Consider the following 26,435-nt stretch of genomic DNA (forward strand, 5'->3'; position numbering starts at 1 on the left):
TCTCGGCTTGGCACGTTAATCTGGCCCATATTGATGTATGTTGTGTTTGGTCCCTTGGGCCATGCCGGGCCCTGACCTCCTCTAAACAACCCATTCAATCGTTTGCCCACAGATTGTGGACCGGTCAATCGGAATTCCCATCAGCCTACGATCATTCAGAATCGAAGGGGAAGGGGTATGGCGACAAAGGACGGGAGGAGCTGGGTTCGCAAATCGCACCGGAGAAAAGGAACACGTACACACTAAAGTCACTGCGTTGCCGTTTTGAAGACGGGGGCAGAAGAACCACAGCCACACAACATCCAGGTGAGGTCCAAGTCAAGAACGTAGCGAAATGGCGTTGGCGATAATGCACACTGTCATAAGGTTATAGAGCTGCAGTAGGTATAGCAGCTGCATCAGCTTGGAGCCTTGAACCTGCTGCAGCGAAAAGGCCCATAGCCGGCTACCTGGCGGGGAGCATGGAGCTCGAGGGTCTCATCCACCGAGAGCGGCGGTGGCGGTGGTGATTCCGTTCACCAGGGGCCGCCGCAGCCCTACTACCTGGCCGATTACATCAACAACAACTATGGCATCAGTAGCACCACCACTGCTTCATCAGCTACCTGCACAACCACAGCCAGCAGCAGCAGCGCCTCAGCTCTAGCTGCTCGTGTCCTCCACTCGTTCATGCCCGCTCCCAACACCTCCACGTTGGTCGTGGAAGAAGACGCGGACGAGGAGGTCGGCGGCGAAACGGTCACGGAGCAAGACAAGGCCAAGACACGCGAGCACATGAGGGACCTCATCCATGGATCGGATCCCTTGGACAGGTGGCTCTGGGAGCTGCAGGTCAGCTGGGTTCTCCACCTTGCTCAGCTGGATGCGTCCGCTGGGAGTGCCTTCGCCTCGCGGCGACTCCAGCACACTGCACGCAGCTGGGTCCTAGCTCTGCACGGCATCAGCAGATCCATCGTTAGCTTCACTGGATGGTGTCCTAGTCCTAGCCAGGAGGAGGAAGAAGAAGCTCTACAGCAGCTACAAACCTGCTGGCCACCTACATCAGAGCTGGTAGGATTTTTTGCAGCAACCTTCTCGCATATGCTCCCTTTTGTTGATGTCGTTGTTGCATTGGAAATCATTGATCCTAGTGCCAGCGACGACGACCATCGGATTATTGTTTCTGGCAGTAGGCGTGGTAGGGGTGGAGTGGCATCAGCTCACAGATTCCAGGCACTAGCAGACGTCCGTGACGCTCTTGCCGGTGCCTTGGAACATGTCCAGCTCTGGGAGACTGGGACTCGTGGCTCTGTTCCTCAATCCAGCTGCACGCTGAAGCTACAAAGTCAAGCGGTGAGATGAGTAGCCTCTTGCTAGCAAAACTGGACAGGCTGGATGAGGCCATACGGGACATAAGAGACTATGTCAAGACTCAGTTCATGTCCTTGACGGGTGATCGTCACCATGACTCTAGAGCATCAGGACTGGAGGACCTATCACCTGGCATTCACAAGGCCACGTGTTGTCGACTAGCTACAAACGATCTGCAGTGGATCCTCCTCCTACCATTCATGAAGCACCAGCATCAGTTCGTGTAAATGGTAAGGACGCCCCCGCAGCAACAGGCAATGAGAATACCAGTTCTTCTACCAGCTTGATCATGGTGATGATCCGTTCTCTAGAAGAAAAGCTAACCAGAGTGTCAGAGTCATTTCCAGACCAGAGCCTCAGGTTCCTATTCTTGATCAACAACTTCTACTTTGTCTGGCATCAGCTTCGTACAAATCAGCGGCTTGTTGATGTCCCCATGTATGCCTTGGCTCACAAAGATCGATGGTTACATAAACAGTTATATTCAAATATCTTGGACACCAGTGTTGAAGCCCTTACATGATCGTACACCTTGTTGCTTAACGAGATACTCGGCACAACATAATTTCGAGACAAAGTTTGAGAAGACCTACATCAAGCAAAAGCTCTGGAAGGTTCCAGACCCAGAGCTGAGGGAAGAGCTGCGGGCAGCCATCATCAAGAAAGTCATTCCATCCTTCACAAAATTCTTGGAGGATAATGTTGTCGGTGCCTCAAGAGTCACTCCCAAGGAACATGAAGAGATGTTGGACGAGCTATTTGAAGGATAAATCAGTGCATCAAACCATAGTAGTTATCAGAAGTTTATTTAGTTATGCATGTCTCCTGTAGTCCGGTATGATACTCTAAGGTGTCACTCTCCGTTTTGCACTGTTCTACTCTGTCTCCTGTTTGAACCGTGTTGCATTGGCCTAGGGGGAGGAGAAATTTTAATATTTAACCCTCAATTCGCATGCCTCTCAATATTTGACATCCAATTTATAAATCTTTCGAAATTTGACCCTGTGCACGCCAATTCTTTCAATCTAAGGGATTTCTTAGATTTCCTCTCCTTTTCTGTTCGCAGGTCAATTTCACATTCCCATCAACTTTGATCAATCATTGTGGCGTGTTCTTGGTCTAGTACTTCTAAAACTAGTCTATTCGGAACTACTCTGCTTCAACCCTGCTGATTGGCGAGACAGTGCAAATATACAGGCCTAAATGTTTGGTTACTAATTAAATTTTAGCAGTACTCGTTTGCTTATTATTCTTGCAGTGCGTCATTTAAGGAGATACTAGTTGAAGTTCTTGTTTGCATAGATAAATCCCTACTTTCAGCCTGTTCGCTGGTTGGTTTCTGGGCTGATAAGCTCGGCTGATGTTTGTTTGTTGTGAGAGAAAAATACTATACCATAGCTGATAAGTCATGCCTGAAACCAACAAGCGAACAGACTGTTTGCTTCGTTGTCAGATTGACCCCTCTACTGTGGAGGCTAGACATTCAATTCAATCTCGAGTATATACTGACACCTCATGACTCACGATGGCACAAAAATCATTAAAAATTCCAAGCAACAACATTTTAATCAAAACCCGAAACAGAACATGAAACATGCATGAAAACAAGAAGTAACAAACAACTTGTCTTCTATGGTGCCCTTGTTTACATCTTAGTATTGTGTGCACCAAGCCACCGAAAAGGAAAACAGAGTTGCTCTCCACCAACTAAAAACCTCCTGGTAAGTGATAACAAGTGACCCCCTGGCTAAAGCACAGAGACGCAAACAAAAGAAACACCCAGCAAGGTGCATCGATTTCCTCATCTCCATTTCTTCTTAGAAGGAACGGCAAGAGATTTTGCCACAAGTTTTATTAGACGATAGAAAAACAAGAACAAAGAACAAGAGGGTTTGCCAAAGTCCCTAGAACACACCTTAAGAAATCGACTTCCTCATCTCCATTTCTCCATGTTGCCTTCCTTTTAGCTTGTTCTTGTACGTTACACTTGTTCACCCTTCAAATAGCTCCTGCAGCATCTCCTCGAGCTCCTGAGGAGTGACAGTGATTCCTAGGGTGATCCTATTGTTATCCTCCAAGTAGTTGGTAAAGCCTGAAACGACTTTCTCAATGATAGCTACACGCAGCCTTTTCCTCAGCTCAGGGTCCGGGACTTTTGGGCAGCGTAGGTTGTCTGAAACTTGGACTCGAACTCTTTTTTTTTTTTTTTTTTTTGAGGAAATTGGACTCGAACTTTGGCAGCGGTGAGTAGTTTATCTTGAAGCAATCAAATGTGGGATTGCGAAGACATTTCAACACTGGTGCCCACGACACTTGGAGATAACTCTCTATATACCAGTCGATTTTGCGAGTGAGGTCATGCTGGACCTGCTGCCCTATGAAGCAGGTGTTGTTGATCAAGAATAGAAACCTGAGACTCTGGTCTGGGAATGACTGTGATACTCTGGCAAGCTTTTCTTCCAGAGAAGTGACCATCTTCAGGATGAGCATAATTTGCAGGGAGCAATGCCTTAGCTGACAGCACTTTGATGCAGTTTACGACGGACCGAGTGGTCTTGTGGATATCGGGCGATGGCTGCAGAGTCTGAGAAGTACCCCGAGAACATGAAGAGTCATCGTCCAAGCATGACATGACAGCAGTCCTGATGCGATCCGTTGTGTCACAGACGGCCTGATCCAGCTTCCCCAGTTCTGCTGACAAGAGGCCTCCCATATCGTCAATTATTCTTGTGGATTTGTACATAGGGTGAGGAACGGAATGACATCATGATCTGTTCTGAGGCTAGGGAAAGAGCGTAGCGCACGTCTAGAAGTGCCCGGAGTTCCCCAGCTGCCCTGGAAACCATATGTTGTTGCTCTTGGCAGCTAGGATCATCAACATTCAGAGAAGCAGCGACGATGGCGCCAACAAAGGTGAGCATCTTCCACAACGTTGCTTCGATGAACCGTACAAATTCAGGACCTGCGGGTGGCGCAACAGTTGCTTCCTCCTGACTAGAAAATCCACTAAAGCATGTCCAGATGGACGTGTTGATTTGCCGTAGAGCCAGGATCCAACTCTCTACAAGATGATGCGGCTACCGTGAGATGAAGCTCCCCCGCGCAGATGCACTAAGCTCGGCGAGATGGAGAAGCCAGGCGACGTTCAGCTCCGAGAGCCACCTGTCCGGTGCAGTGACCTTGCCACTGGCACCGCCACAGAACTCCTCCACCAGGCCCTTCAGGTGCCGGCGCGTCTCCACCAACTCTTCCTTGAATTCCATGGCGTCGAGCCCCTCATCGGCACTTTCCTCCACGACCAGAGCCCCTCATCTCTGAGCCAGAGCGCCGCCATCGTGGCTACTTCAAACCTATCTGTGCAGTGCGTGGATTTGATGACCAAGAGATTGAATCCAGTGGTAAGAGGAATGCTTGGTATAAATAAGCCACTTCTTGATCTTCAACCCCCTAAGTCACTACGAGCGCCCCCGACCAGTACAATGGGATGTGGCTATTTATCTATCTCTTGACTCAGAGATGGAAGCAGAGCAGGTTTGGTAGGTCTGACATGTTATTAGACGCTAAGTTCAAATTAAGTGTTCCTGTACTTATGCTAATTGAATAATTATAATTCTAATATACAGCCCATTTTGGATTTGGGACCAGAGCTCGTGGAACATGAACTGGGTGAGCCTTCTGTGCTTGCACAAGTTCAGGCTTCAGCACAACGACAGTCTGAATGCCTCTGGCAAATATTTGATTCGTGTAGCTGTGGCGATACCCTGATTGCGCTGCTTAGCATGAAAAGATATTGATATCTCATCTATATTAGTTTGCTCAAAACACTGTTAAAAAGAACCCATTATCAAGAGGATCAAGAAACAACGAGATTAATCGGAGAAGAGAAAAAATGTATTTGAGCAGGTTAGTTACAACCGGTTTGGCATCAGGTGCCATTGGTCGCCTTATACTTGGCTACGTCTGCATTTTCCTTCACCACCTGATAGGTAATTTACTTTATGGTCTGCACTTAGACGTGTTGCCTGCAAGTTGCATTGCATGAGCAGATTATGAGGCTTCCCTTCCTTCCTCTTTGTTGTGGCGTGAGTGAGCTCTCCACTCTTGTGTGCGCTTGGGAAAGACCTTTTTCTCCTGTGCTTGCTCTCCTTGCCATTGTCGGGGCCGGGTACGTGTGTGGATTTGGCTCGCCAGCCTTTATCGCTGGAGGAGCCCCACACCAACGCATTTGGCCTGTTGCGCATGGTGGAGGTGCACTCTCTCCCCTTGTCCCCCCCCCCCTCCCCTCCCTTAGCTCTCTCTTCGCACTGTGAGAATCTTGGCCCCTTCTCCTAGGAGCCCGTTGGCTCCTGCCGTTCTCTTGTTTTTAAATCTGTGGATCATGTGTATAACTGATATCCTTCGTTGGACAATGATGATTAATTATTTCGTTCTTCATGTTATCTACTGAGGTTTTGTGATTGTGCAATGATGAATTTTTTTAAGACAATGGAATTGTGCAATGATGAATGATTATTTCATTCTTCCATGATTCTTGCTATTTGCATCAGTTTTGTGATGGCGATGTCATTATGGCTCAGCAGTTCTCTTTTGCATGTGTTGTTTCGTTTTTATTAGTTGCTACATTTTGTACGTTTGTTACTGAGCATAATTCCATTGTCAGTGATGTCTTTGATCCACATAATTTGCTGGTTGTTATATTGCTGAGCGCACCCCATTGCCAATGATGTATTTACTCAGCACAGATTCATAGTTGGGTGGCTGCAATGGGTCCCTCTGTTTCGGTTTGCTACAGATCTATCCTCTTTGTTTTCTTCCTTGTATGTTTTAGTCTTGTTCTTTTGGTACATCAACTAACACATTTAAGCTTAAGCTACACTACCCCTGCTGGTCAGTACAATTTAGAGGTTAGTATATATTGTGCCCTTTGTACTACGTTTACCTTTAGTTTTGGAGGTTAGCACACATTGCCCCTGCTGATCAGTACCATTTTTTGTTGTTGTTGTTTGTTCTAAATGCATGATACAATACTGCAATTGGAATTTCCAAGCATAGAAAACAATGCTGGTCGTAATCTCTTTATCCCTATCCTTCACGTAATGCTTTTCTTCCCCTTTTAGTTTCATACTCTAGATTCTATGTTCATTATTCGACATGTATATTCCGGTGGTCTTTTGAAGCTAAACAATGTTGTCATAGATCTAAATTTTTCAGGTACAAAAATATTTGTAGGCACACAACATTGATTGCTCTTTATCCAACTTTAAAAAATACCGTAACCACATAACGCATACCATATATTTCTGTGCACTCTAATGGCTCTTTTGTATTTCCTACGCTTGAGTTCATAGTCTGAACTATATGTTATAGACAGATTGCTGTGAATTTGAAAGATCCGTTCATTACTATGCTATCTTGAACCTGAATTGATTGGTCTAATTGAAACTTTGTTCTACAGGCGGCTCAGAGCTCCCATGTTATGATGATGACCGCCTCCTCTTCAACTTCTCAATCATTATATCTTTGGGAGATGGGGTAAAGACAAAGTTTTGGCACCACAGTTGGCTCGATGGACAGGCCCCTAAGTATCTAGCCCCGAACTTGTTCCGGCTAGTCTCAAGGACAAACCAAACGGTGCAAACAGAGCTACGGAACAACAATTGGATGCGTAAGCTAGAGACGAAAATCACCTCGGCTACCCACATAGAGGAGTTTGTATCCCTCTGGATATGAATACAGGATGTGCACCTACAGCAGGGCGTCCAGGACACCATCACCTGGCGTTGGACCAATGATGGGAACTTCTCCACCCGCTCGGCATACAGAATCCAATTCAGAGGTTCGCTACCCCCTTCCATACGGACTTGATTTGGAAAGCGCATGTGGAGAACAGATGCAAGATCTTCACCTGGATCTTAGTGCAAGATAAAATTCTAACGGCTCATAACCTACAAAAGAGAGGGTGGCCGCACCAACAACAATGTGTCATGTGCAACGGTCCCTTAGAAACAAGCCTCCACTTATGCCTTTGTTGCCCTTTTGCCAAGGCGGTTTGGGGTCAAATCCTATCGTGGGAAAACTTCACTCAATTGCAACAATAGCTACAGGTACAACCCACCCACATCAAGTCATGGTGGGAAGACGCGGCAGCGAAAGTGCCAAGATCTGAGCGTAGGCGGCTCAACGGGGTGGTTATCTACATCTTCTGGAATATATGGAAGGAGAGAAATAGGAGAATTTTTGACAACTTGATACTAACGGTGCCGCAAGGATAAAGGAAGACATACACCAAAGGAAGAGAGCTCTTGAGTACGTTTAGCTCACACGTGTATGAGGGGAAGGGGGATGAAACCTTAATCTCGTTTGTCTTTGCTTGTACATAAACTTTCTTTCCCTATCTTAATTGAAAGGCAGAGCTCCTGTCATTGAGTTCAAAAAAAAACTTTGTTCTATAGACAATGCCACGTGCTCTCTCTTATCTGTCCAGCTCTCAGACTTAATCCAGAATGGTCATGAAGATGGACCGATAAGAGCCTCATGCACGGGGGAAATGGCTGCAGCTCTCAAAACTGGCTATCCGCGATGAGAGGTAAACAAGGAGCAGTCATTCTCTACATGCTAAGATTGTGATTTCATCTTTGCTAAAAAAGATAAACTGAGGAAAAAGCATTGCCTATAGATTCACGTGGCATAACAATAGATTTTTTTGTCTACCAAACATAGTGATTTGTGGCTCGCCGTGAGTGTATTTTATTTTTTCTGGAACGTATCTGCATTTTCTTATTGCGTTGTCTTTACCTCGATTCAATGGACATGTTGTTGCCTGCTTAATTTTCTCTACAAGATCTGCACTGGATTACTAAGCGCCTTGTTTTTTTAGCCGGTTCCATGCATTTAGTTTTCGTATAATTCATCAGGGCTAATTGATTGGTGTTCTTTTTAGTTTTCCTCAGAGATCAACTGCTGCTTTTTTTTGGGGACCAAAGCCTCATTTTGACCACATTCAGCCATCTCTAGGGTGTCTGACAAAAACAAACATCTACATTAGCCTGTGTGATGCCGACGATAGTGGCCATGCCTTTGTTCCTATGTACTAGGTGAAGAGTAAGAAGCACAGGGGACTTGATTTATAGGTTAGTGACTTGCTTCATACCTCGTTTGTGGTGAGTACTTTTTCAATGCATAGTGTACATACGGCTAGGTTCAGAGAATTCAGTCTCATGTCATTCTTAAACTTACTGATGATGACATTACTGTTTTTGCGATTTAGTGACCATCTGCTACCTCAGAGACAGAGGGCATTGCAAAACCTTTAAACTACCCCACTTCAAATTGATTCTGTCATATTTTTTTGTTTCAGAAACCTTCGAAGTTTCCATTAACACTAGCTCGAGTGTGCTCACAGTTACAGCAGAAGACATTCATACTGTCCTGTTTTGTTGTTAGCTTTAGTTTACTGATACGCTTTAGTTTACTGATACTATCTTGCAACTTAGAACTACGTGTTCAGTTTCCCTACACCTGCTACATTTTATTTTATATCATCTACATGAACATACAGGTCAAAGTGATAGCTTACAACTTACAAGGGTGACCCAATAATGAATCTGCTGCCACAGTGAGGTTGGCCTCCTATGAAAAGGAAGAAAAAACATTAGGATCTGGACAAGTACCTAGGTAATCGCTTGGTCATCTAGAGCTGCTGCTTTTTTGCATTGCTGTGACATCATTTTTCTATCTACAATACCTCCATGATAAATTTAAGTTCCATAATTCAGTATTGCTTTTGGATAACATTGTGCCTAGAGCCTGTGTGAATTGATAGTTTCTGTTTCTATACGAACTGGACAGTAAAGCACATGAAGATACATCAATCTCGTCTCTAAATGCAGGCTTGTTATCTGCCAATCCACGCAGGTATGGAAATTTCATTTCGTACCATATTTCATTATAGAGATTTACATGTGTCGTTTCCAGATATTTTGTGATGATTAGGTTTTGTACCATTTACCCCTTGCTCCCTTTGATTTTGACCAATTAGAAGATTGTTGCTGCGTTGCTGATGTCTGATGCCTCTTCATCATCTAGATGTTGCTGTTCAGATCAAAGTCTCGAAGCATCTAAAAATTCCAGGCAAATTGTGAATGTGAAGGTACATTTTTGCTGCAGGTCATGTCTGGGTTCTCCAACAAAAGTGTAAATCACAATTATAAATGTGCAAAATTGTCAAAACAAAATCTTTAGGTCTGCCTGGTGTACCACTAACCCATTTAATAATGTCCATTCTTGTTGCCGAAATCCATGGCCATCTACATGTTTGTTAGCCTATACTTAGATGTCTGGTGGACTAGAAGAAGGTAGCTGATTGCTAAATTCTAAGACTAAATATTAATTGTTAACTCCTCAAGTTAAATAATTATATATGCTGTGCATGGCCACGTAGCCCAGTGCCTCATATATACTTTCCATGGATATATGGTATTCCATTAGAAATAAGTCAACAAGATGCTAGCTGTAGCATTCAAATCCTCAGGCCTTGCATTTCAGCCGTCTATGATGGACTCTGGAAAAAAATAATGTGTTTATGTTTGGGCAATATTCCACATTCCAGGACTGCATTTTGTAAACCAAAAGATATTTTAGCCATTAATGATGTCAAATATTAAAGGTTTGTCCGGGTAATCCTAGCCCTACAAGTAATTATGGCTTCTAAATATGAGCACATTTGATTTGTCACTGAAAGGATAAACAAAGGTTGTGTTTGAAATGTTGTCTAAACAAAGGTTAAAAACCTCTCCGATCATTTTAGCATCTCATACATTCAGTTCTTGCCCTTTTAATGTATCTTTTTCTGAAATGAAGGTTATCATCAGCCTATAGGGGAAAAAAGTAAGGTCACTTTTTAGACCACCATTTCATGATTTATGAAGTTAAGAATTTGCTTCTTTAGTTCACAGAATTAATTACTTCATACAAACATGCCGTTCTACTCTACTCCAAATGGAACCGCTTCTATCATACATGTTTGTGGTTACATCTACAAAAATATAAGTACAACAAACATTCTAGCTCGTGTATGAGTACTTATCTATTATTCAATTTACCAAATGCACTATGAATCCAACTTTCTCTATCATTATACGTCTACTCTGGTGCCTTAAAACTCCAACATCTTGATCAAATCATGATTGATATCTTTTTGAGGCCTCTAAATTTTTTAAAGGTTTCCTTTCTACTCTTCTTTTCCTATGATCTAGGGCCTTCTAATCAGGTTGGCGCTGCCTAGATCTGTGTTGGGTTTGCTAACTCCACAAGGGGCTCTTCAAAAATAAGTTCTAACTGTTTTATATTATACTATTTGTTTTTCTCATTTCACCTTTGAATCAGTTTGGCGTTGCCTACATCTGTATTGGGTTCTTTCTCCTCCAGGGAATATTGAGCCTCCAGCATTTAGCCTCCAGTTTTTTACTATGAATTTCTGTCATCTAATTTTGCAGACATATTCTTGCTTCCTAATACTATGATTTTATACAGGTATGGATTCACAGAACCAAACAACTGAGTCCACCTCGACATGTCAAACCTATGTATCTATAGATAACGCCGCCTCGAGGACAGAATATGGCAACATGTTTATGTACTTTTAGACCTTCTCAATACTGTGTACGCTTTAAAATACTTCTGCTCAAATCCTGTCTATTTTCTCTATGTCAGAAAACTAAATACACATCTTTGCACTCAAATATTGCTTCGATACGTTGTGCCCTGTGTTACTATTTTTGGTGTAATGGCGATGATAACCATGACCTCAAAACATACAGGCCCACCTTATCTCGGCTTGTTCACATTCGGTCCCAATTAGACCCTGTGACTCTGAATGCAAATTAGACCATGCTGCTTATGAAACCAACAGCTGCTTATTACAGTCTATGTACTCCATATTCTAGATCTTTTCTGCACCTGCCTACGCGCGCGATGGCACGCGCTTTGCACTAGTTGCTCATTATGGCCAATGAAGACCCATTACTATAAAGGCAGGATAAATCCCATTGTACCATGACTGTAAATGTTAGAGAGTCCAGGAATATTCTGTAGCAGGCAAATGATACTCTCAGGATCGGTAAAAGGCTGTACCTTTTGTAAAAGGGATTGGGAACCTCGATCCAATATAAAGACTCGTCATAATGTATCTAGCGATACTAATTTGGTGGTGCTATTTTCTATTAATTTGATTAAATTTATAATAATTTAACTTAGAACAACTCTATACATTGATTTTTGTTGAGACGAGGTGAGTGCCTCGTTAATACAGAGTGAGTATCTCCTTTATAGGCGTAGCTGTTCCGGTATGCAATACAGGAGTGACTAGCGCCCAGACGTCTGACGCGAGGACGCATCCGGACGCCTGCACAACCTGCCCCCGTGCGGTGATTTTATTCCCGCTCTACACGCGCACCCATTCTGTCACAACGCCCACGCGTCCACACGACTCGCCTCGCACGCGTAGCCCGCCCTGTCCGCATCGATTCGAGGCCGTTTGCCCAGTCCCGCACACGCACCCCGCCCCTGTCACGCCCCGACCGGCTACCCCCAGTGCGCCCTGTCCGTAGGACACCGGCGCGCCGCGCGCCCCGTCCGCCGACCCCAAGCTCGCCATGCCCCCATCATTACCCAGCGCCCGTGCCGTGCCACCATCACTCCCCGCGCCCCTTCGCTCTCCGTACAACATGAAACGCGTGCAACATGAAACACTTAAATGCAACATCCATATGAAACGGATGAAACATCTAGAACATACACTTGCAACATATGTATGAAACATATGCAACATCAGATAAAAACACTTGTAACTTGCGATATGAAAACACTTACTGCAACATAAGACTGAAACAACTGAAATATTTGGAACATATTGTTGCAATATATGTGTAAAACATATGCAACATCTAGATCGAAACGCTTGCAACATGCGTCTGGAACAGATGAAACATTTTGAACAACACCTCTGAAACACTTGCAATATGTGCAACATCCCCGATCTACTTTTGCAACATCTATATGAAACAATTGCAACATACCCCTCAAAACGTCTGAAACACTTAAAACATACGCTTGCAACATACGCTTTCATCGCAACATCTCCTTGTTGAGGTCATGCTTCACGGCGGCCACGACCTTCTAGTGGGGAACGCTGGCTGCGGTGACACCCCGGCAACACCCCGGCGCACGTGGGGGACGGGACACGGCGCGTAGCAGCGGGGGCGCTGCGCGCAGTGAGGTGGAGTGGGCGCAGCAGGGGATGGAGCGTGGCGCGATGTGGGATGGGAGCGCGACGCTGGATAGAGGAGCCATGTGGTGCGAGATGGGTGCACGGCGGGGAAAATGGCAGCAGCCGAGCAGCGAGCGCACACACAGCCGCACACGATAGACGAGTATGAGAGTGGAAGATATATTTGAGAGAGAGACCCAAAGAAACCTGTTGGGCCGCGCTGGCCAAGAAAACGGCGCGCCCGCTCCTAAGCATTATCGATGCAATACCGTTCAGGTGAGGACGTGAGGTAGTGAGGTCTTGTCGGTGCCAAACTGCCAGCAGTGTCAGTCAACACTCAACACACTCTAGTCCTCATCAACGCGTCGCTGTTTCAGAGACGCGCACTGCCGCGGGCCCCGCCAGGTCAAAGTCAAAAAAAGTAACGCGTTGGTGATGTTTCAGAGTACATGACCCTCTAATGCTTGCAGCTATACATGGGCTCCGGCCGGGCGGGCCCGGTGCGCATGGGTTGCAAGTTTGCAACTAGCTAACGAGCTCACCGTGCCGGCAGCATGGCGGCTGTATGGCGGGGAGCATGGAGGTGGACCGTCGCATCCACCAACCGAGGCGGCGGTGGCGGTGGCGGTGGCGGCGGCGACGACGATCCTGTGCATCCACCACCGCAACCTGCTCTGCTTGATCACAGTTACGACGTCAACTGTGGAGCCAGCAGCACCGCTTCAGGTACCACCCTGTCCAACACTGCCACCACCTACGCCACTAGCACCGCCGCGTCCCTTCCGTTCCCATTCACCGCCGCCGCCGGGGGCGTCACGGGCGAAGAGAAGGCGGAGATGCGGGAGCACATCAGGGACCTCATCATCCATGGATCCCGTGGTGGATGTGGAGCGGCTACGACCACTATCGGCAACGGCGGCGGCGGCAGCAGCAGCGCACTTGGCAAGTGGCTCTCAGAGCTGCAGGTCAGCTGGGTTCTGCACCTGGCCCAGCTGGACGCCGCGTCCGCGGGGAGGACCTTCGTGTCGCGGCGACTCCAGCACACCGCACGCAGCTGGGTCCTCGCTCTCCACGCCGTCAGCAGGTCCGTCGCTAGCTTTACTGGATGGTGTAGTAGCCAGGAGCTGCAGCAGGAGGAAGAAGCTCTGCTCTGGCCAGCTACTTCAGAATTGGTAGGATTTGTCGCTGCAACCTTCTTGCTCATGCTCCCTTTCGTCGACGCCGTCGTTGCACTCGACGACGTCATTAGCCCTGCTAGCAGTAGCATTAGCAGCGACGACCATGGCCATGGTGGTGTCGTTTCTGGCAAGAAGGGTGCAGTGGCATCAGCTCACAAGTTCAGGACACTGATAGATGTCCGTGACGCTCTCTCTGGGGTCTCGGAACAGGTACAGCTCTGGCACTCGTGTCTCAGTTCCTCCTGTTCGTCATCAACCGACGCAGAAGCTACGAGGATAAGCGCGGAGATGAGAAGGCTGCTGTTGGCGAAGATGGACAAGGTGGACGAGGCCATGAGGAACACGAGAGACTGCATCAGGACACAGTTCATGTCCTTGACGACGGACGGCCATGGCCATGACCATACAGCGTCAGGACTGCATTCATCACCTGACATTCATGTTGCCACTCAGTTCGCAGTGAGCTACATCATTGTGCTGTCGACTAGTTACAGCTACAACCGTTCATCAGTGGATCCTGCTACTGCATATGAAGCATGTCTGTCTCTCGGTGAGAATAGTACCGGTTCTTCCACCAACCTGAACATCGTGATCATCCGTTCCCTAGAAGAAAGCCTCACCAGGGTGTCGCAGTTATTCGCGGATCAGAGCCTCAGGTTCCTATTCCTGGCCAACAACTTCTACTTCCTGTGGCACCAACTGCTATCTCAAAATCTGCTTTCGGATGTCCTAACGGATGCCCTGGCTCGCAAGATTGACAGTTACATAAACAGTTACCTGCAAGTATCCTGGACGCCGGTGTTGAAGCCCTTGCACAGTCATTCACCTTGTTGCTTTTTCTTCACGAGATACTCAGCTCAGCGTAAGTTCTTGTCGGAGTTTGAGAAGACCTACACTGCGCAGAAACTCTGGAAGGTTCCAGACCCAGAGCTGAGGAAAGTGCTGCGGACAGCCGTCGTTGACAAAGTCATTTCGGCCTTCACAAAGTTCTTGGAGGATGGTGGCATCAGCGCTTCAAGAGTCATCGTCAGTCCCGAGAGTTTGCAGGAGATGTTGGAAGAGTTATTTGAAGGATAAATAACCGGTGCACCACAAGTTACCAACATTCAGTTAGTATTGCTTCCATCTATGTTCATCGTTTCATTCTGGTTTTAAATGAGAAATGATCTTCAAACGACTTGACTTATGGATCGAGCTATCGACTACAGTTAAGGTGAAGTACTACAAGTAATAAGTCTGTTTTGGCTGCTGAACCTGTAACTTCGTCAAATTTGTAGTTGAGGTATTAAGTCCAATTAATGCAGATCTCGCTCTCTATATGCAAAAACTGCAGTTAGACAGGAGTAGGATTCGTGCTCATTCTTATTTTGGCAATTAGCCCCTGTACTTGCTACTACCGCCGTTAATGTGTAGTTTATTCCTATTTTCGTGTCGAATGTGGAGCAACCATTCCCTGGAGTAGTGTAATTTGCAATCCACATGGAAGGACTGTACCAAAACAATGTCAGCTTGTAAATTGCAATGCTCTGTAATATTTAGCTGCAAGTGAAGAAGTCTAAAGCTATGCTTGGTTTAGGATTTTAGGTCCTTGTTTGGCACAGCTGAAACTTATGCAGAAGTCTCTGCTTCATGAAAAAATTGAGCGGCTGTCTAGTCATTTTAATTTGTGGACCGGGTAGATGCTGAATCAAGTCGTAAAATTGTGAAATGTGTCTAGAATGGCCTGAGGTCCATGCAACTTGTCTAATCAACTAGTCTTTCTCCATGTTCGTAAATTGTGACACTATTTTTGACATTTTGATATATCTACATTTGGGGATATGATTAAGTTTAGGCAAAGGTAATTATGCCAACAATAATTTATTTGACTAGATTAATTATATATAAGAAAATTAAGAACATCGTACCCACCGATACTAACATGGAATGAAATGACAATCCCTCTTCCATTCAAAGCGGTCTGAAACTTATAACAAATGATAATGCTCCTATCAGGATGTCCATCCGGACGGACAGGACAGACCCGCCTCGCGCCGCGCGTCCCTACGCCTTTCGCCTCACGCCGTGCGCCCCTGCACCTCGCGCCTCGCACGGTCACACTAGACCCGCCTCGCACCGCGCACCCCGTCCGTGCCTTGCGCCACGTCAACTAGCCTCCATTGGACGGCAGCATGTAGATGAGCACATGTTGCAACCGTATGTTTCATGCGTTTCATGTGTATGTTGCATATGTTTTATCTGGATGTTGCAAAAGTATATCTGGTATTGCATATGTTGCAATGGTTATACATGTATCTTGCAAGTGTATGTTTCAAATGTTTCATCTGTATGTTGCAAGTGTTTTATCTGGATATTGCATATGTTTTATTGGCTATACATGTATGTCACAAGTGTGCGTTCCAAATATTTCACCTGTTTTAGACCTATGTTGCAAGTGTTTCATCTGGATGTTGCATATGTTTCAAACATATGTTGCAAGCGTCTATTCAAAATGTTTCATCAGTTTCAGACATATGTTGCAAATGTGTTTAAGGATGTTGTAGTTGCTATATACATATGTTGCAAACGTATGCTTGTAAATGTTCACATGTTTCAGACGTATGTTGTAGAAGTGCTTTCATGTTGCAACATTAACAGGCGTAGAGAAAGCGGGTGCATGCAGATGCGGTCCCCGTGGGCGTAGCGGTCCCCACCTGCATACGCATCAGCAGGCACGAGGCGCTCAACTGCATGCGTACGCGCACTAGCATGCAGGGGCGGGTGTGCAGGCGCAACAGTTGCATGCGGGACGTGTAGGCGCAGAGTTGCATGCGAGCTGCAGTTGCATTGGGGGCAGGCTTAGTAGCATACGTGGCACGTGGGACGAGCGCAGCAGGCGGGCGCGGGTGTCCGGACGTTAGCCACCCTGTATAACCAAACAAACTTTGTTTTTTTATTGAGCAAAAGAGTCGGCCATCATTATATATCAGCATAAGAAGTACAAACTCCATAAGGAGGCGAAACAAACCAAACATATCTTCCTACCAAAAAAAATTAATATAGCTCCTAGCTAAACAATGAGCATTAAAATTGGAGCTTCTTGACGAAATCCACTCTTGTGAATCCATCCTTCCTGCTCTTGATCTTCTGAATGATAGGGCCATGCGTCCCAAAACCTTGTCCATGGATGTTTCTTACTGCGTTGACCCAGTCACTCGCCACCCGGAAAAGTTTGGAGACCATGGTCACTGGCCAAAGCAAACTTCGTGACAGGCGCAGCAGGCGGGACGGGCGCACCAGGCGGCTGCGCGGGTGTCTGGACGTCCGGACGCTAGCCACCCTGTCTAACCAAACAAACTTTGTGAAACTGCTAATGTATAAAGTTGAAAGACTCCGAGGGCTCATCACTAAGGCCTCAAAACACATTAATCTGCGTGCAAGGTGCCGGATCACCATGCTGTTGTATTGGACAGAAGACCCCATCAGGTTTTGCGGGCCTTAATCTGCCTGCAAAGTGCCGGACAGCGCTTAAATCTCAAGGTTTCCGAGCGAAGCCACACAGGTGAAACTAGCGAAGCCACACATATTGGACTCCGAGTACTTATGTTTTGGACCGTGCCAAATTTCACTTTTTTTTTTGCAAATACTCCATTTGTCCCAAAATAGAAGTCGTTTTCCCTTTCCGAGAAGCCAGTTTTTTTAACTTTGATCAATTATATATAAAAGAATATTAATATTTGTAATACATAATTAGTATCATTAGATAGATCGTTGAATATATTTTCATAATAAATTTATTTAGAGATATAAATATTGCACGTATTTTCTATAAACCTAGTTAAAGTTGAAAAAATTTGACCTGCACGTATCTCGTAACGACTTCTATTATAGGACGGAGGGAGTATATATATATACACAAAATAACTCTATCCCGCCCGCCGCCCTCCAGCTTGCACCCCTCCGTGCCGGTTAAGCCATCCTCAGTTGCTCAACCACATGTCGTGAAATTAACAAGATGAAGTGGAATAGTAGCTAAACTACATAGGATTTTTTTAATAATATTATTTAAATAGAAAATTGCAAAACTAGAAAGCAAATTATAAACATCGTAGATCTAGACAATCGGTTTGTTGCTCGAAAAAAAAATCTAGACAATCGGTTTTTGGCACCAGCTGACGGGTGAGTTATCGACTCTCCAGAGTCCAATATGTGTATGCCGGCCTTCCAATTGTCGATCGAAGACTGCACGTTCCAATGGCCGATGAGAAGACTCAACGTCTGCTGGCCCTATAACTTGCCGACAGGATTTATTGGCATCCTAATTGCTGGTTAGATTTGTTCCTTTAACCTCTCAACATTTTCCTGATCAAAATGAAAGAATTTGGGACCTCTAAAAATCATGTGATTTTTAAGTAGATAATAAAAATTAAGCACGATCAATTTTTCTTAGATCACTACTATAAAAAAAATCAGCGATGCTCGTTTTTTTCCAAAGAGGGGCTCTATCAAGAATCATCTATATAAATAGTTTTTTTTATATATTTCTAGAAGCAGTTGATTCGTTTAGGCGCATTTAGAAATGCACTCTATTTGTAGGTTGCAAAATCCACCCGTCTTTAGAAGTCGATTTCTAAAGGCTCCTGACAATATGGCCCTCCTTTAAAAATAATTGGAACATAAAAAAAACTTTAACTCATGTCCGATGAAGATAAACTTTACATTAAATTTGTAGGTGATATTTTTCATTTAAGGGTCAAACAAAATATAGAAAAAAGTCTACATAAGCCCCTCAGCTGTGGCTACTTCACCCCCCTAAACTTCAAATCTGTCTAACAAGCATATTAAAGTTTGCTAAACTGTTTAATTAACCCCCTGGAGTGGTTTTGGCAGCTGCTTTTGCCTATGTGGCACTACAATCTGGCAGCCCAAGACTCGTTGGCAGTGGGCCCAGCTATCAAACCCCTTCGCCATAGATCCGCGTGCCTGTGACGACTCACGCTCAACCACAGTGTCATCAGGGTCGGAGTCCGATGGCTCTGGGGCGGGGACCAGCCTGGTCACGTCCGTCCATGACACGCGCCTCAGCCTGGCTACGCTGTTGTGGTTGCGCGCCGCGCTTGGGCTCAGCCTCCGTGCCATGCTCTGTGGCCCCGCGCCGTCCCCCTCGGCGTCCGACTATGGCGACGACAAGGTCGAGTACGAGGGCAAGGGCGATGACGAGAAGAAGGCGACAGTGGCCGTGCGCATGTCACCGTGGTTGTTGTGGACGCGGCGCGGGTCCAAGCGCTTCCGCGTGCGGGACTGCCACGTGGACCTGACCTAGGACCTCTCCCGCGCGCGCTTCCCATCCTCGGGCTCCCAGAGACCTCTCGTTAGGTACTTCGTCACCGTCGTGGTGGACAGTGAGATGGAGGTCGTCCGGGGACATGGCGGAGGAGGCCTACAGGAAGACCAAGGCTCGCCGCCCACCTAGACCTTGCCTTGTCCTCGTTTCGCGCCGCGAGCATGTGTCCATGCGCAATGGGGAAGGCGGCCGCGGCCACCGGACATGCGTCATCGTGCACGGCAAGGAGCGGGAGATCTCGGTGGATCTCGTCTCGCGCGCCTAGGGCCAGGGGCACTTCCACTGCCGCCGCAGTGGTTGCCACCAACGGTGCCGCATCACCTCCTCAGCGGCGGCCGCGGAGGACACGCCCACGGTGGGCACACAGCCCAGGCGGAGCAGCAGCACCGACCATGCTCGCGCGCCTGGATCACCTCCCCTTTCTATGACGCATGGGCCCAAGCGCCAACATGTCAATGTGAGCTAGTTTGGACTATCACGTCGGCAAAACCAGGAGCCAAAACCACTAGAAGGGGTTAAATGTCTGGTTTAGAGAAGTTTACAGTGTCGAATACATGGTTTCATAGTTCGGGGGTAAAGTAGACACATGAGCAAAGGTCAGGGGATTACGTAGTCTTTTTCCAAAAACAAACATTTAAACTTCTCAGACTTTGAAATACATTTTTTTCAAACCACCTTGCAGGAGAGACACTTTGACCAAAGCTGTAGTGTTTGGCGTGATTTGAATCTTTGCGGTTCAAACTTTTTCCATTTGAAATCATCTAGGGGCCGAAATAATCAATACTTTATGTGATTTAAAACAATCTTGTCTTTTCAAGGTATATATAATTTTGTCTTTTTTTTGAAACTCATCAAGGGATCAGAAATGCTGAGGAACTTTGTTAGCAGGAGAAAACCAAACCACATAAAAAACAAGAGAATTGTTGAGGAATTTTAAGTATTGATGGTTAAAGTTTTGAAAAGGTTTGATTTAGGCCAAATCTAGATGAGGTCAGGCCGTCAGTTTCAACTATCAACACCGCGTCATAAATATCATGAAATTTCAGCTACATCCTACACGGCATCACACTGGTACAGGTCGAAGTCAAGGGACAGCTTTGTGGACTCGTCATGGACACTGGACACACGCTTTGTGGACTTTTGTTGAGGTTGATTCATTATTGAATTGATGATTGAAGCATAAAATAAAATTTCATTTTCATCGCTCTCTAGATTGATTGATTGATTCCATTCCAGTTCTAGCCGTGTGAGCCGCTCGCATGGCGGTGGCCTCAGCCTGGCCCTGGAGGAGAGCATGGATGAGACCGAGGGGCAGCGGCGGGCATGACGCCGACGACGGAGGCGGTTCGCTGCCGCCTATCGGTGGCGACAGCACCACTTCAAGTATACCACCTACACCGCCAGTACCACCACCACCACCACCGATTCAGGCGGAGAACCGCGGACTCGTGATCTCCATCCGTTCACGGCGCCGGTCGTGGGAGAAAACACGGAGGAGCTGTATGTAACCAAGGAGCTCGCGGAAGACGTGGCCAAGAAGCTCGAGCATATCAAGGGGCTGGTCGTGGAATTCAGTGGCGATGATAGCACCGCCGTGCAGACATGGCTGTCGGAGCTGGACGTCGGCTGGGTTCTCCACCTCGCCGGAACACATGAATCTTCATGGAGCGTCGTTACCTCGCACGGCTTCCAATTTCTTGTAGAGACATGGATCGTAGCGCTACGCAAGATCGGTGAATCCATCCTGACAAGCCTTGATGGATGGTACAGCCAGAGCCAGAGCCAGAGGCAGGACCAGGATGAAGGAGCGAGAAAGCAGCCATCTCCTTCTGAATTTGCAGAACTTGTCCAAGCAACTGTGCTCAAGATGCTGCCTTTCGTTGACATTGCTGCTGCCGCAAAAACTACTGATAGGCCGGGGGCACTGGCACCAGCTGAGAAGCTCCAGGCACTAATAGACATGCATGACGCTCTTTCCATGGCCTCCCAACATATCCTGCCATTACAAGTAGAATCTACTGACGGTGCGATGGAAGATTTCTTGTCGGCAGACCTGACCAAGTTAGATGAGGCCATATGAGCTACAATTGTTGAGATCATGAATATTGTCATGGCCTGGACCTGGAAATGGTCGAACGACCGCTGTTCTAGTGACATTCACAAGGTCATGAAGTCCATAGTAAGCTACACCAAGGTGTTGTGGGCCAATTACGGTTCGGTGAATCTCATTCTAGATGATGCAGTTCTCCGCGGTGAGTTTGTGCCTGAGAATGAAAACGTGAGCCATGTCCCCAACCTCATCGTGGAGATGGTCTCTTCCACAACAACGTCATTCTGGACATCGTCGTCGTTCCTAGATGAGAGACTCAGGTTCCTATTCTTGATCAACAATTTCTACTACTTGTTGCAGCAGTTGCGCACAATTAGGTGTTTGGGTTTCATTATGGAATCCCTCATCTGCAAAGTCGATGACTACATTGATAGTTATCTCCATGAGTCTTGGGCACCGGGCACCGGTGTTGAAATGCTTGCAGGATCCTGCTTTGCTTCACTAGATACCCGTCTCCTCTATCGAAGCTTGAGTCAAAATTTCAGAAGACCTATGCCACCCAAAAGCTCCAGAAGGTCCCAGACCCGAAGATGCAGAGAAGGCTGCGGAAAGCCGTCGTTGATAAAGTCATCCCAGTGTTTACACAATTCTTGGAGGATAACAGCATCGTCACCCCAGGATTCACTCCCAGGAAACTAGAGAAGATGCTAGGAGAGTTATTTGAAGGATGATGAACTAGCGCACCATACAAGGCAAGTTGCCCTAAGTATAATATTGTCAATACTGCTTCCATTTGCATTGAGTTCACTGTTATGCCTGGGTTTTGGAATAAAATGTTGTTGTTTCCATGGACTGGATCTCTGAAGCACGGTGTGAAGGATAGGGGGAAAATAGCTAAAGCACCACAAGTTTGTTAGTAGTTCTCTCTGTTGTGTAATTGTTCAACATTTTCTGTGATGAAGTATACGGGACAGCAGTTTCGCAACAAAAAAAAGAAAAATCAGGAACAGCAGAGAGCTGATCTGTACCTCCAGGCCCCTGCCTTGTAATAGTAGCAGCAGTGAATGAAATTCACTTGCTCTTCTTTCATTGCAAAAAAAGATCAGGCTGCCTGTCCTGGCCTCCGGGCTGCTAATTTCTCTGGACACTAGGAGTACCAGATGATACTATCCATGCAGTTTTAAAAGTGTTGCCGTATACATGCAGCAGTAGTAGAATCTCTGGTTGTTCTGATTTTACAAATGAGTTGTTTTGTTTGTTTTGCTTTTGCCCTCAATCTTACTCTGTTCTGCTCTGTTCTGCACACCGGGAGAGGGGATGCAAGTGAATTCTGCACTGCCAGAAAGGGGAATAGTTGTTGGTTACCTTAAGAAACATGATAAATTTGAGAGCCAAGTTACTCGATCACCCTCCGTGTACATGCACAGGGTCTCGCAATGTGTGAGCACGATCACGACAACAGAAGATGAGAGGAGGATGCCAAAGAATGGGTGAACGAACCAGGCTGTAAGAAGAAGTAACCGGGCCAGAAGGTCCAATGTGAAGCTCACTGGGCCGGAGTAGCCCTGTAACGTGTGTGTGGGCTGTTTGTAAAGTTTTTTTCTTTTTCTTTTTACGAAAAGGGGCCGTTGTAAACTTGCAATACAATTTGGATTCAAAGATCCTGAATGGCCTTCTCACGTCGTACCCTGTGCGGGAAGCCGGGAATCCGTGTGGTGCCTCCTCACGTCCAAACTAACTTCTGATTTCAACATAGGTCAAATAACCAAGTAATTTACGTGGGTTTTATGAACAAAATTTGAAAGTTAATTTTTTTTTTGTGTACGTATAAAGGTCACTATGTTACAGAAACATAACCTGAGGAATTCGCCTAGAATACTCTGCGTTAGGAACAAACACGCAAACGTTGCAGATAGGGCAGAAGCCGACAATCTCGTCGCCGGCTGAATGAAGAACCCGGTCCTTTATAGATAGCTGTATCCACGATTCAATGGAAAAAGGAGCAAGAAGGTGATGCCATGAGAGAAGTAAATTACTATATTTACATGAGGGAGGAATGCTTTGCAGTGGCCAACAAAGGGAGCAGTTGGGAATGGCATCGAGTGCGCGTGCTAGTATAAAATGGCCATACATATTTATTATATTCATCATGAGAGCCCGGTGGTCCGTTTGGCCATCTATATCTATAATATATGACCGTGAGCGAAGTCAATAAGTCAACACTCAACAGATATAGGCTCGAAATCGATTGGGGCATATTGCGCTCCGATCCCTAGCTCTCTCTGCAGATCGCAAGGTAGCTTAGCGAGAGCAATAGCATGGAGACCACGGGCACGGACAGGGATGGCGGCCGCGGCGGAGCTTGGAGCAACCAGCTCGGATTCAGCCCCTACAGCATCGGCAGCTCCTGGTCATCATCAGGTACCATAGTCTCGACTGGCTACACATTTACCGGCTCTCACGTCTCCTCCATCTCTACGGAGGCGTCCATGGCCATGTACTTGCCCTTCGACTATTACCTGTGCCCGGAACAAATGGAGATGAAGAGGAAGCACATGAAAAGCATGGTCCAGGAATTCTTTGGTGCGCCACTTGCTCAAAGAAATTCCAAGACGAACTTGCTGAAAAGGAAGTTACTGGGTGCCCTATCGGTGAACCGGGGCATCCTGGAGAGGTGGCTCACGGAGCTGGGCGTCGACTGGGTTCTCCACCTAGCTGATGGCGCAGTGACGCTGGAGCATACTCTCCCTGCACAGAGCTGGATCCGGGCTCTCGCTGAAATCACGGAGACCATCCGCCTGGCGTCGGCGTCGCTCTTCCCGGATCGCGGCTCCCTGGGCCTGCCCAGCATCTCTGAGGACAAAGAAGACCCTGTGGCCGAGAGTGGGAGCAACGCTAGTCCTCCGGATCCATTCCAGTATGCACAGTTTATCCAAGAAACCATGTCGGAAATGCTCGCTTTTGTTGACGTCATAGTTGCTCCGAATGCTAAGGCCTCTATACAACAAATTGAAGTAGTTACCCTTATGGATCGGGGAGGGACGCAACAATACGGTAAGCTCAGTACCCTGCTGGGTGTGCACGATGCTCTGTCCAGGGCCTTAGCCAAGATCCAGTTGTCATTCCATTCGTCCTCCACTGCACAAGTTCAAAGGATACAGGGCAAGACAGTCCGCCTCTTGTCAGCTAGGGAGGCCAAGGTGGGTGAGGCCATATGGAGCACATTGGAGCATATTAGGACCCTTGTCATGGAGTCGATAGAGGACGACGGCGTCATCAACTATTCAGGTTCTCAAATCCTGCAAGGATCACCCGAGATTCACAAGGCCACTCGGACCATTACCAGGCACATCAGCTTCCTGCGCTCTCATTACTCGCCAGTGAATGCAGTTGTATCCGAGGCAGCTAGGCTTGGTAAGTATGTGCCACAGGCACAGATTGGAGACCTATTTCCTTTGAACAGCATGATCGTGGAGTTGGCGTCTTGTCTTGAAGAAAAGCTTGTCAACATATCAAAATCATTTCCAGATCAAGGCGTCGGGGTCTTATTCTTGCTCAACAACTCAGACTTCATACGGGAGAGGCTCCTGTTCTTATTCTTGCTCAACAACTCAGACTTCATACGTGGCAGCCCTCAAAAGTACTCTTCTCTCGACATCTATGTGGCGGCTCTCTTTGAGAAAATCGAGGGCTACATTGAGAGCTATCTACTAGTATCTTGGGCACCAGTATTGTCATGCTTGTTCAATCCTACACCTCTTTGCTTTGGAAAACATTATTCCCCACTGCCTAAGTTCGAGTCTGAATTTCAGAAAACATACACCACCCAAAAGCTGTGGAAGGTCCCAGATCCTGAACTCAGAAAAATGCTACGGGAAGCTATCATAGAGAAAATCATTCCAGTCTACAGAAAATACATAGAGGATAACAATGTTACCACTCCAAAATTTACTCCCCAGGAGCTAGAAGAGATGCTGCAAGAGCTATTTGAAGGCTGATGGACATATATAGTGCACCACCAAGAACAATCCACCGTAGGTTTTTGTCTCTGTTGGTTTTGGAATGAAATGCTGCTGCTTCAAATGACTTGTTGTCTGAAAGCTATTTCTGAAGCAGAGTAACAGCTGAAGCATTATCATACTTCACTTCGCTATTTATATATTTTATTTATGTTTGATAAAATAAATATGGAACAGCACTAAGCTCTTTGTACCTGCTGCCATTTGGGCCTGTAATAGCATTTGTGATAGTTATATGCTCTACTTCAGTTCAAACAAGGCAAGTTGCCATATGTGTAGTATTCCTTTGTTAATCCTGCTTCCATTTGCATTGTGTTCGCTGTTATGCTTGGGTATCGGAATAAAATGTTGTTGTTTTCCAAGGACTGCATCTCTGAAGCACGGTCTGAAGGACGGGGGAAAAAAGCTGAAGCACCACAAGTTTGTTAGTAGTTATCTTTGTTGTGTAATTGTTAAACATTTTCTGTGAAGTATCTGGAACAGCAGTTTTGCCAAAAAAAAAAAAGAACTGAAACAGTAGAGAGCTGATCTGTAACCCCTGGCCCCTGCCTTGTAATAGCAGCAGTGAATGAAATTCACTTGCTCTTCTTTCTTTGCAAAAAGAAAACAAATCAGGCCGCCTGTCCAGCTGTCCTCGGCTCCAGGGTCCTAATTTCTCTGGACACTAGGAGTACCAGCTGATATCATCCATGACCATGCAGTTTTAAAAGTGTTGCGGTATATATGCAGAGTAGTAGAAGTTGTAACTTTGGTCGCTCTGGTTTTGCAGTTGGGTTGTCTGTTCTGCCCTCAACCTTACTCTGTTCTGCTCTGTTATGCACACCAGGAGAGGAGATGCATGTGAATTCTGCACTGACAGAAAGGGGAATAGTTGTTGGTTATCTTATGAAACATGATGGAACCGTTACGCACCCCCCGCTACCCCGCTCCCCCGCCCCCGCACCCGTACGCCGCCTCCCAACCCAGATCCGCCGCCGCCGGTCGCGGCCCCCGAACGCCGAGCGCGCCAGCGGAATCCCCACCCTGCGCTCGTCCTCCTCACCCCACTCGCAGGGCGTATGGTGGCCCCCAGCCACAGATCGAGCTTGCCCCCTGGCGCTCGCCCCCGCCCCCGTACGCCTCCCCCCTGCCCAGTTCCGCCGCCGCCGGGCGTGGTCACCGTACGTCTGCGGACTCCCCACCCCGCGCCCGTCCTCCTCACCCCATTCGCAAGGGGTACGGTGGCCCCCGGACGCAGACCGAGTCCGCC

The 26,435-nt window shown here is 46.7% G+C and overlaps 2 protein-coding genes, 1 long non-coding RNA gene and 2 pseudogenes across 3 annotated transcripts; 4 read left to right on the forward strand and 1 right to left on the reverse strand.

Moving 5' to 3' along the window:
- Positions 1-434: 434 nt before the first annotated feature.
- Positions 435-2,458, forward strand: LOC136529860 (uncharacterized; annotated as a pseudogene).
- An 883-nt stretch (positions 2,459-3,341) lies between these two features.
- Positions 3,342-4,613, reverse strand: LOC136528919 (exocyst complex component EXO70H1-like; annotated as a pseudogene).
- Positions 4,614-9,010: 4,397 nt separating this feature from the next.
- Positions 9,011-9,509, forward strand: LOC136527531 (uncharacterized). The gene is made up of 3 exons (XR_010776807.1): positions 9,011-9,024; positions 9,199-9,264; positions 9,436-9,509. It is a non-coding gene; the product is annotated as an uncharacterized lncRNA (long non-coding RNA).
- Positions 9,510-13,132: 3,623 nt separating this feature from the next.
- Positions 13,133-15,365, forward strand: LOC136529533 (uncharacterized). The gene has a single exon (XM_066522604.1). The coding sequence runs from the start codon at positions 13,171-13,173 to the stop codon at positions 14,869-14,871; it is 1,701 nt and encodes a 566-aa protein (XP_066378701.1). The 5' UTR covers positions 13,133-13,170; the 3' UTR covers positions 14,872-15,365.
- Positions 15,366-23,485: 8,120 nt separating this feature from the next.
- LOC136526616 (uncharacterized) lies at positions 23,486-25,340 on the forward strand. The gene has a single exon (XM_066519226.1). It carries the CDS (start codon positions 23,486-23,488, stop codon positions 25,163-25,165), a length of 1,680 nt encoding a protein of 559 aa, XP_066375323.1. The 3' UTR covers positions 25,166-25,340.
- The last annotated feature ends 1,095 nt before the right edge of the window (positions 25,341-26,435 follow it).

This window comes from Miscanthus floridulus, chromosome 19 (genome assembly GCF_019320115.1).
Source record: "Miscanthus floridulus cultivar M001 chromosome 19, ASM1932011v1, whole genome shotgun sequence".
Classification (NCBI taxonomy): Eukaryota; Viridiplantae; Streptophyta; class Magnoliopsida; order Poales; family Poaceae; genus Miscanthus; species Miscanthus floridulus.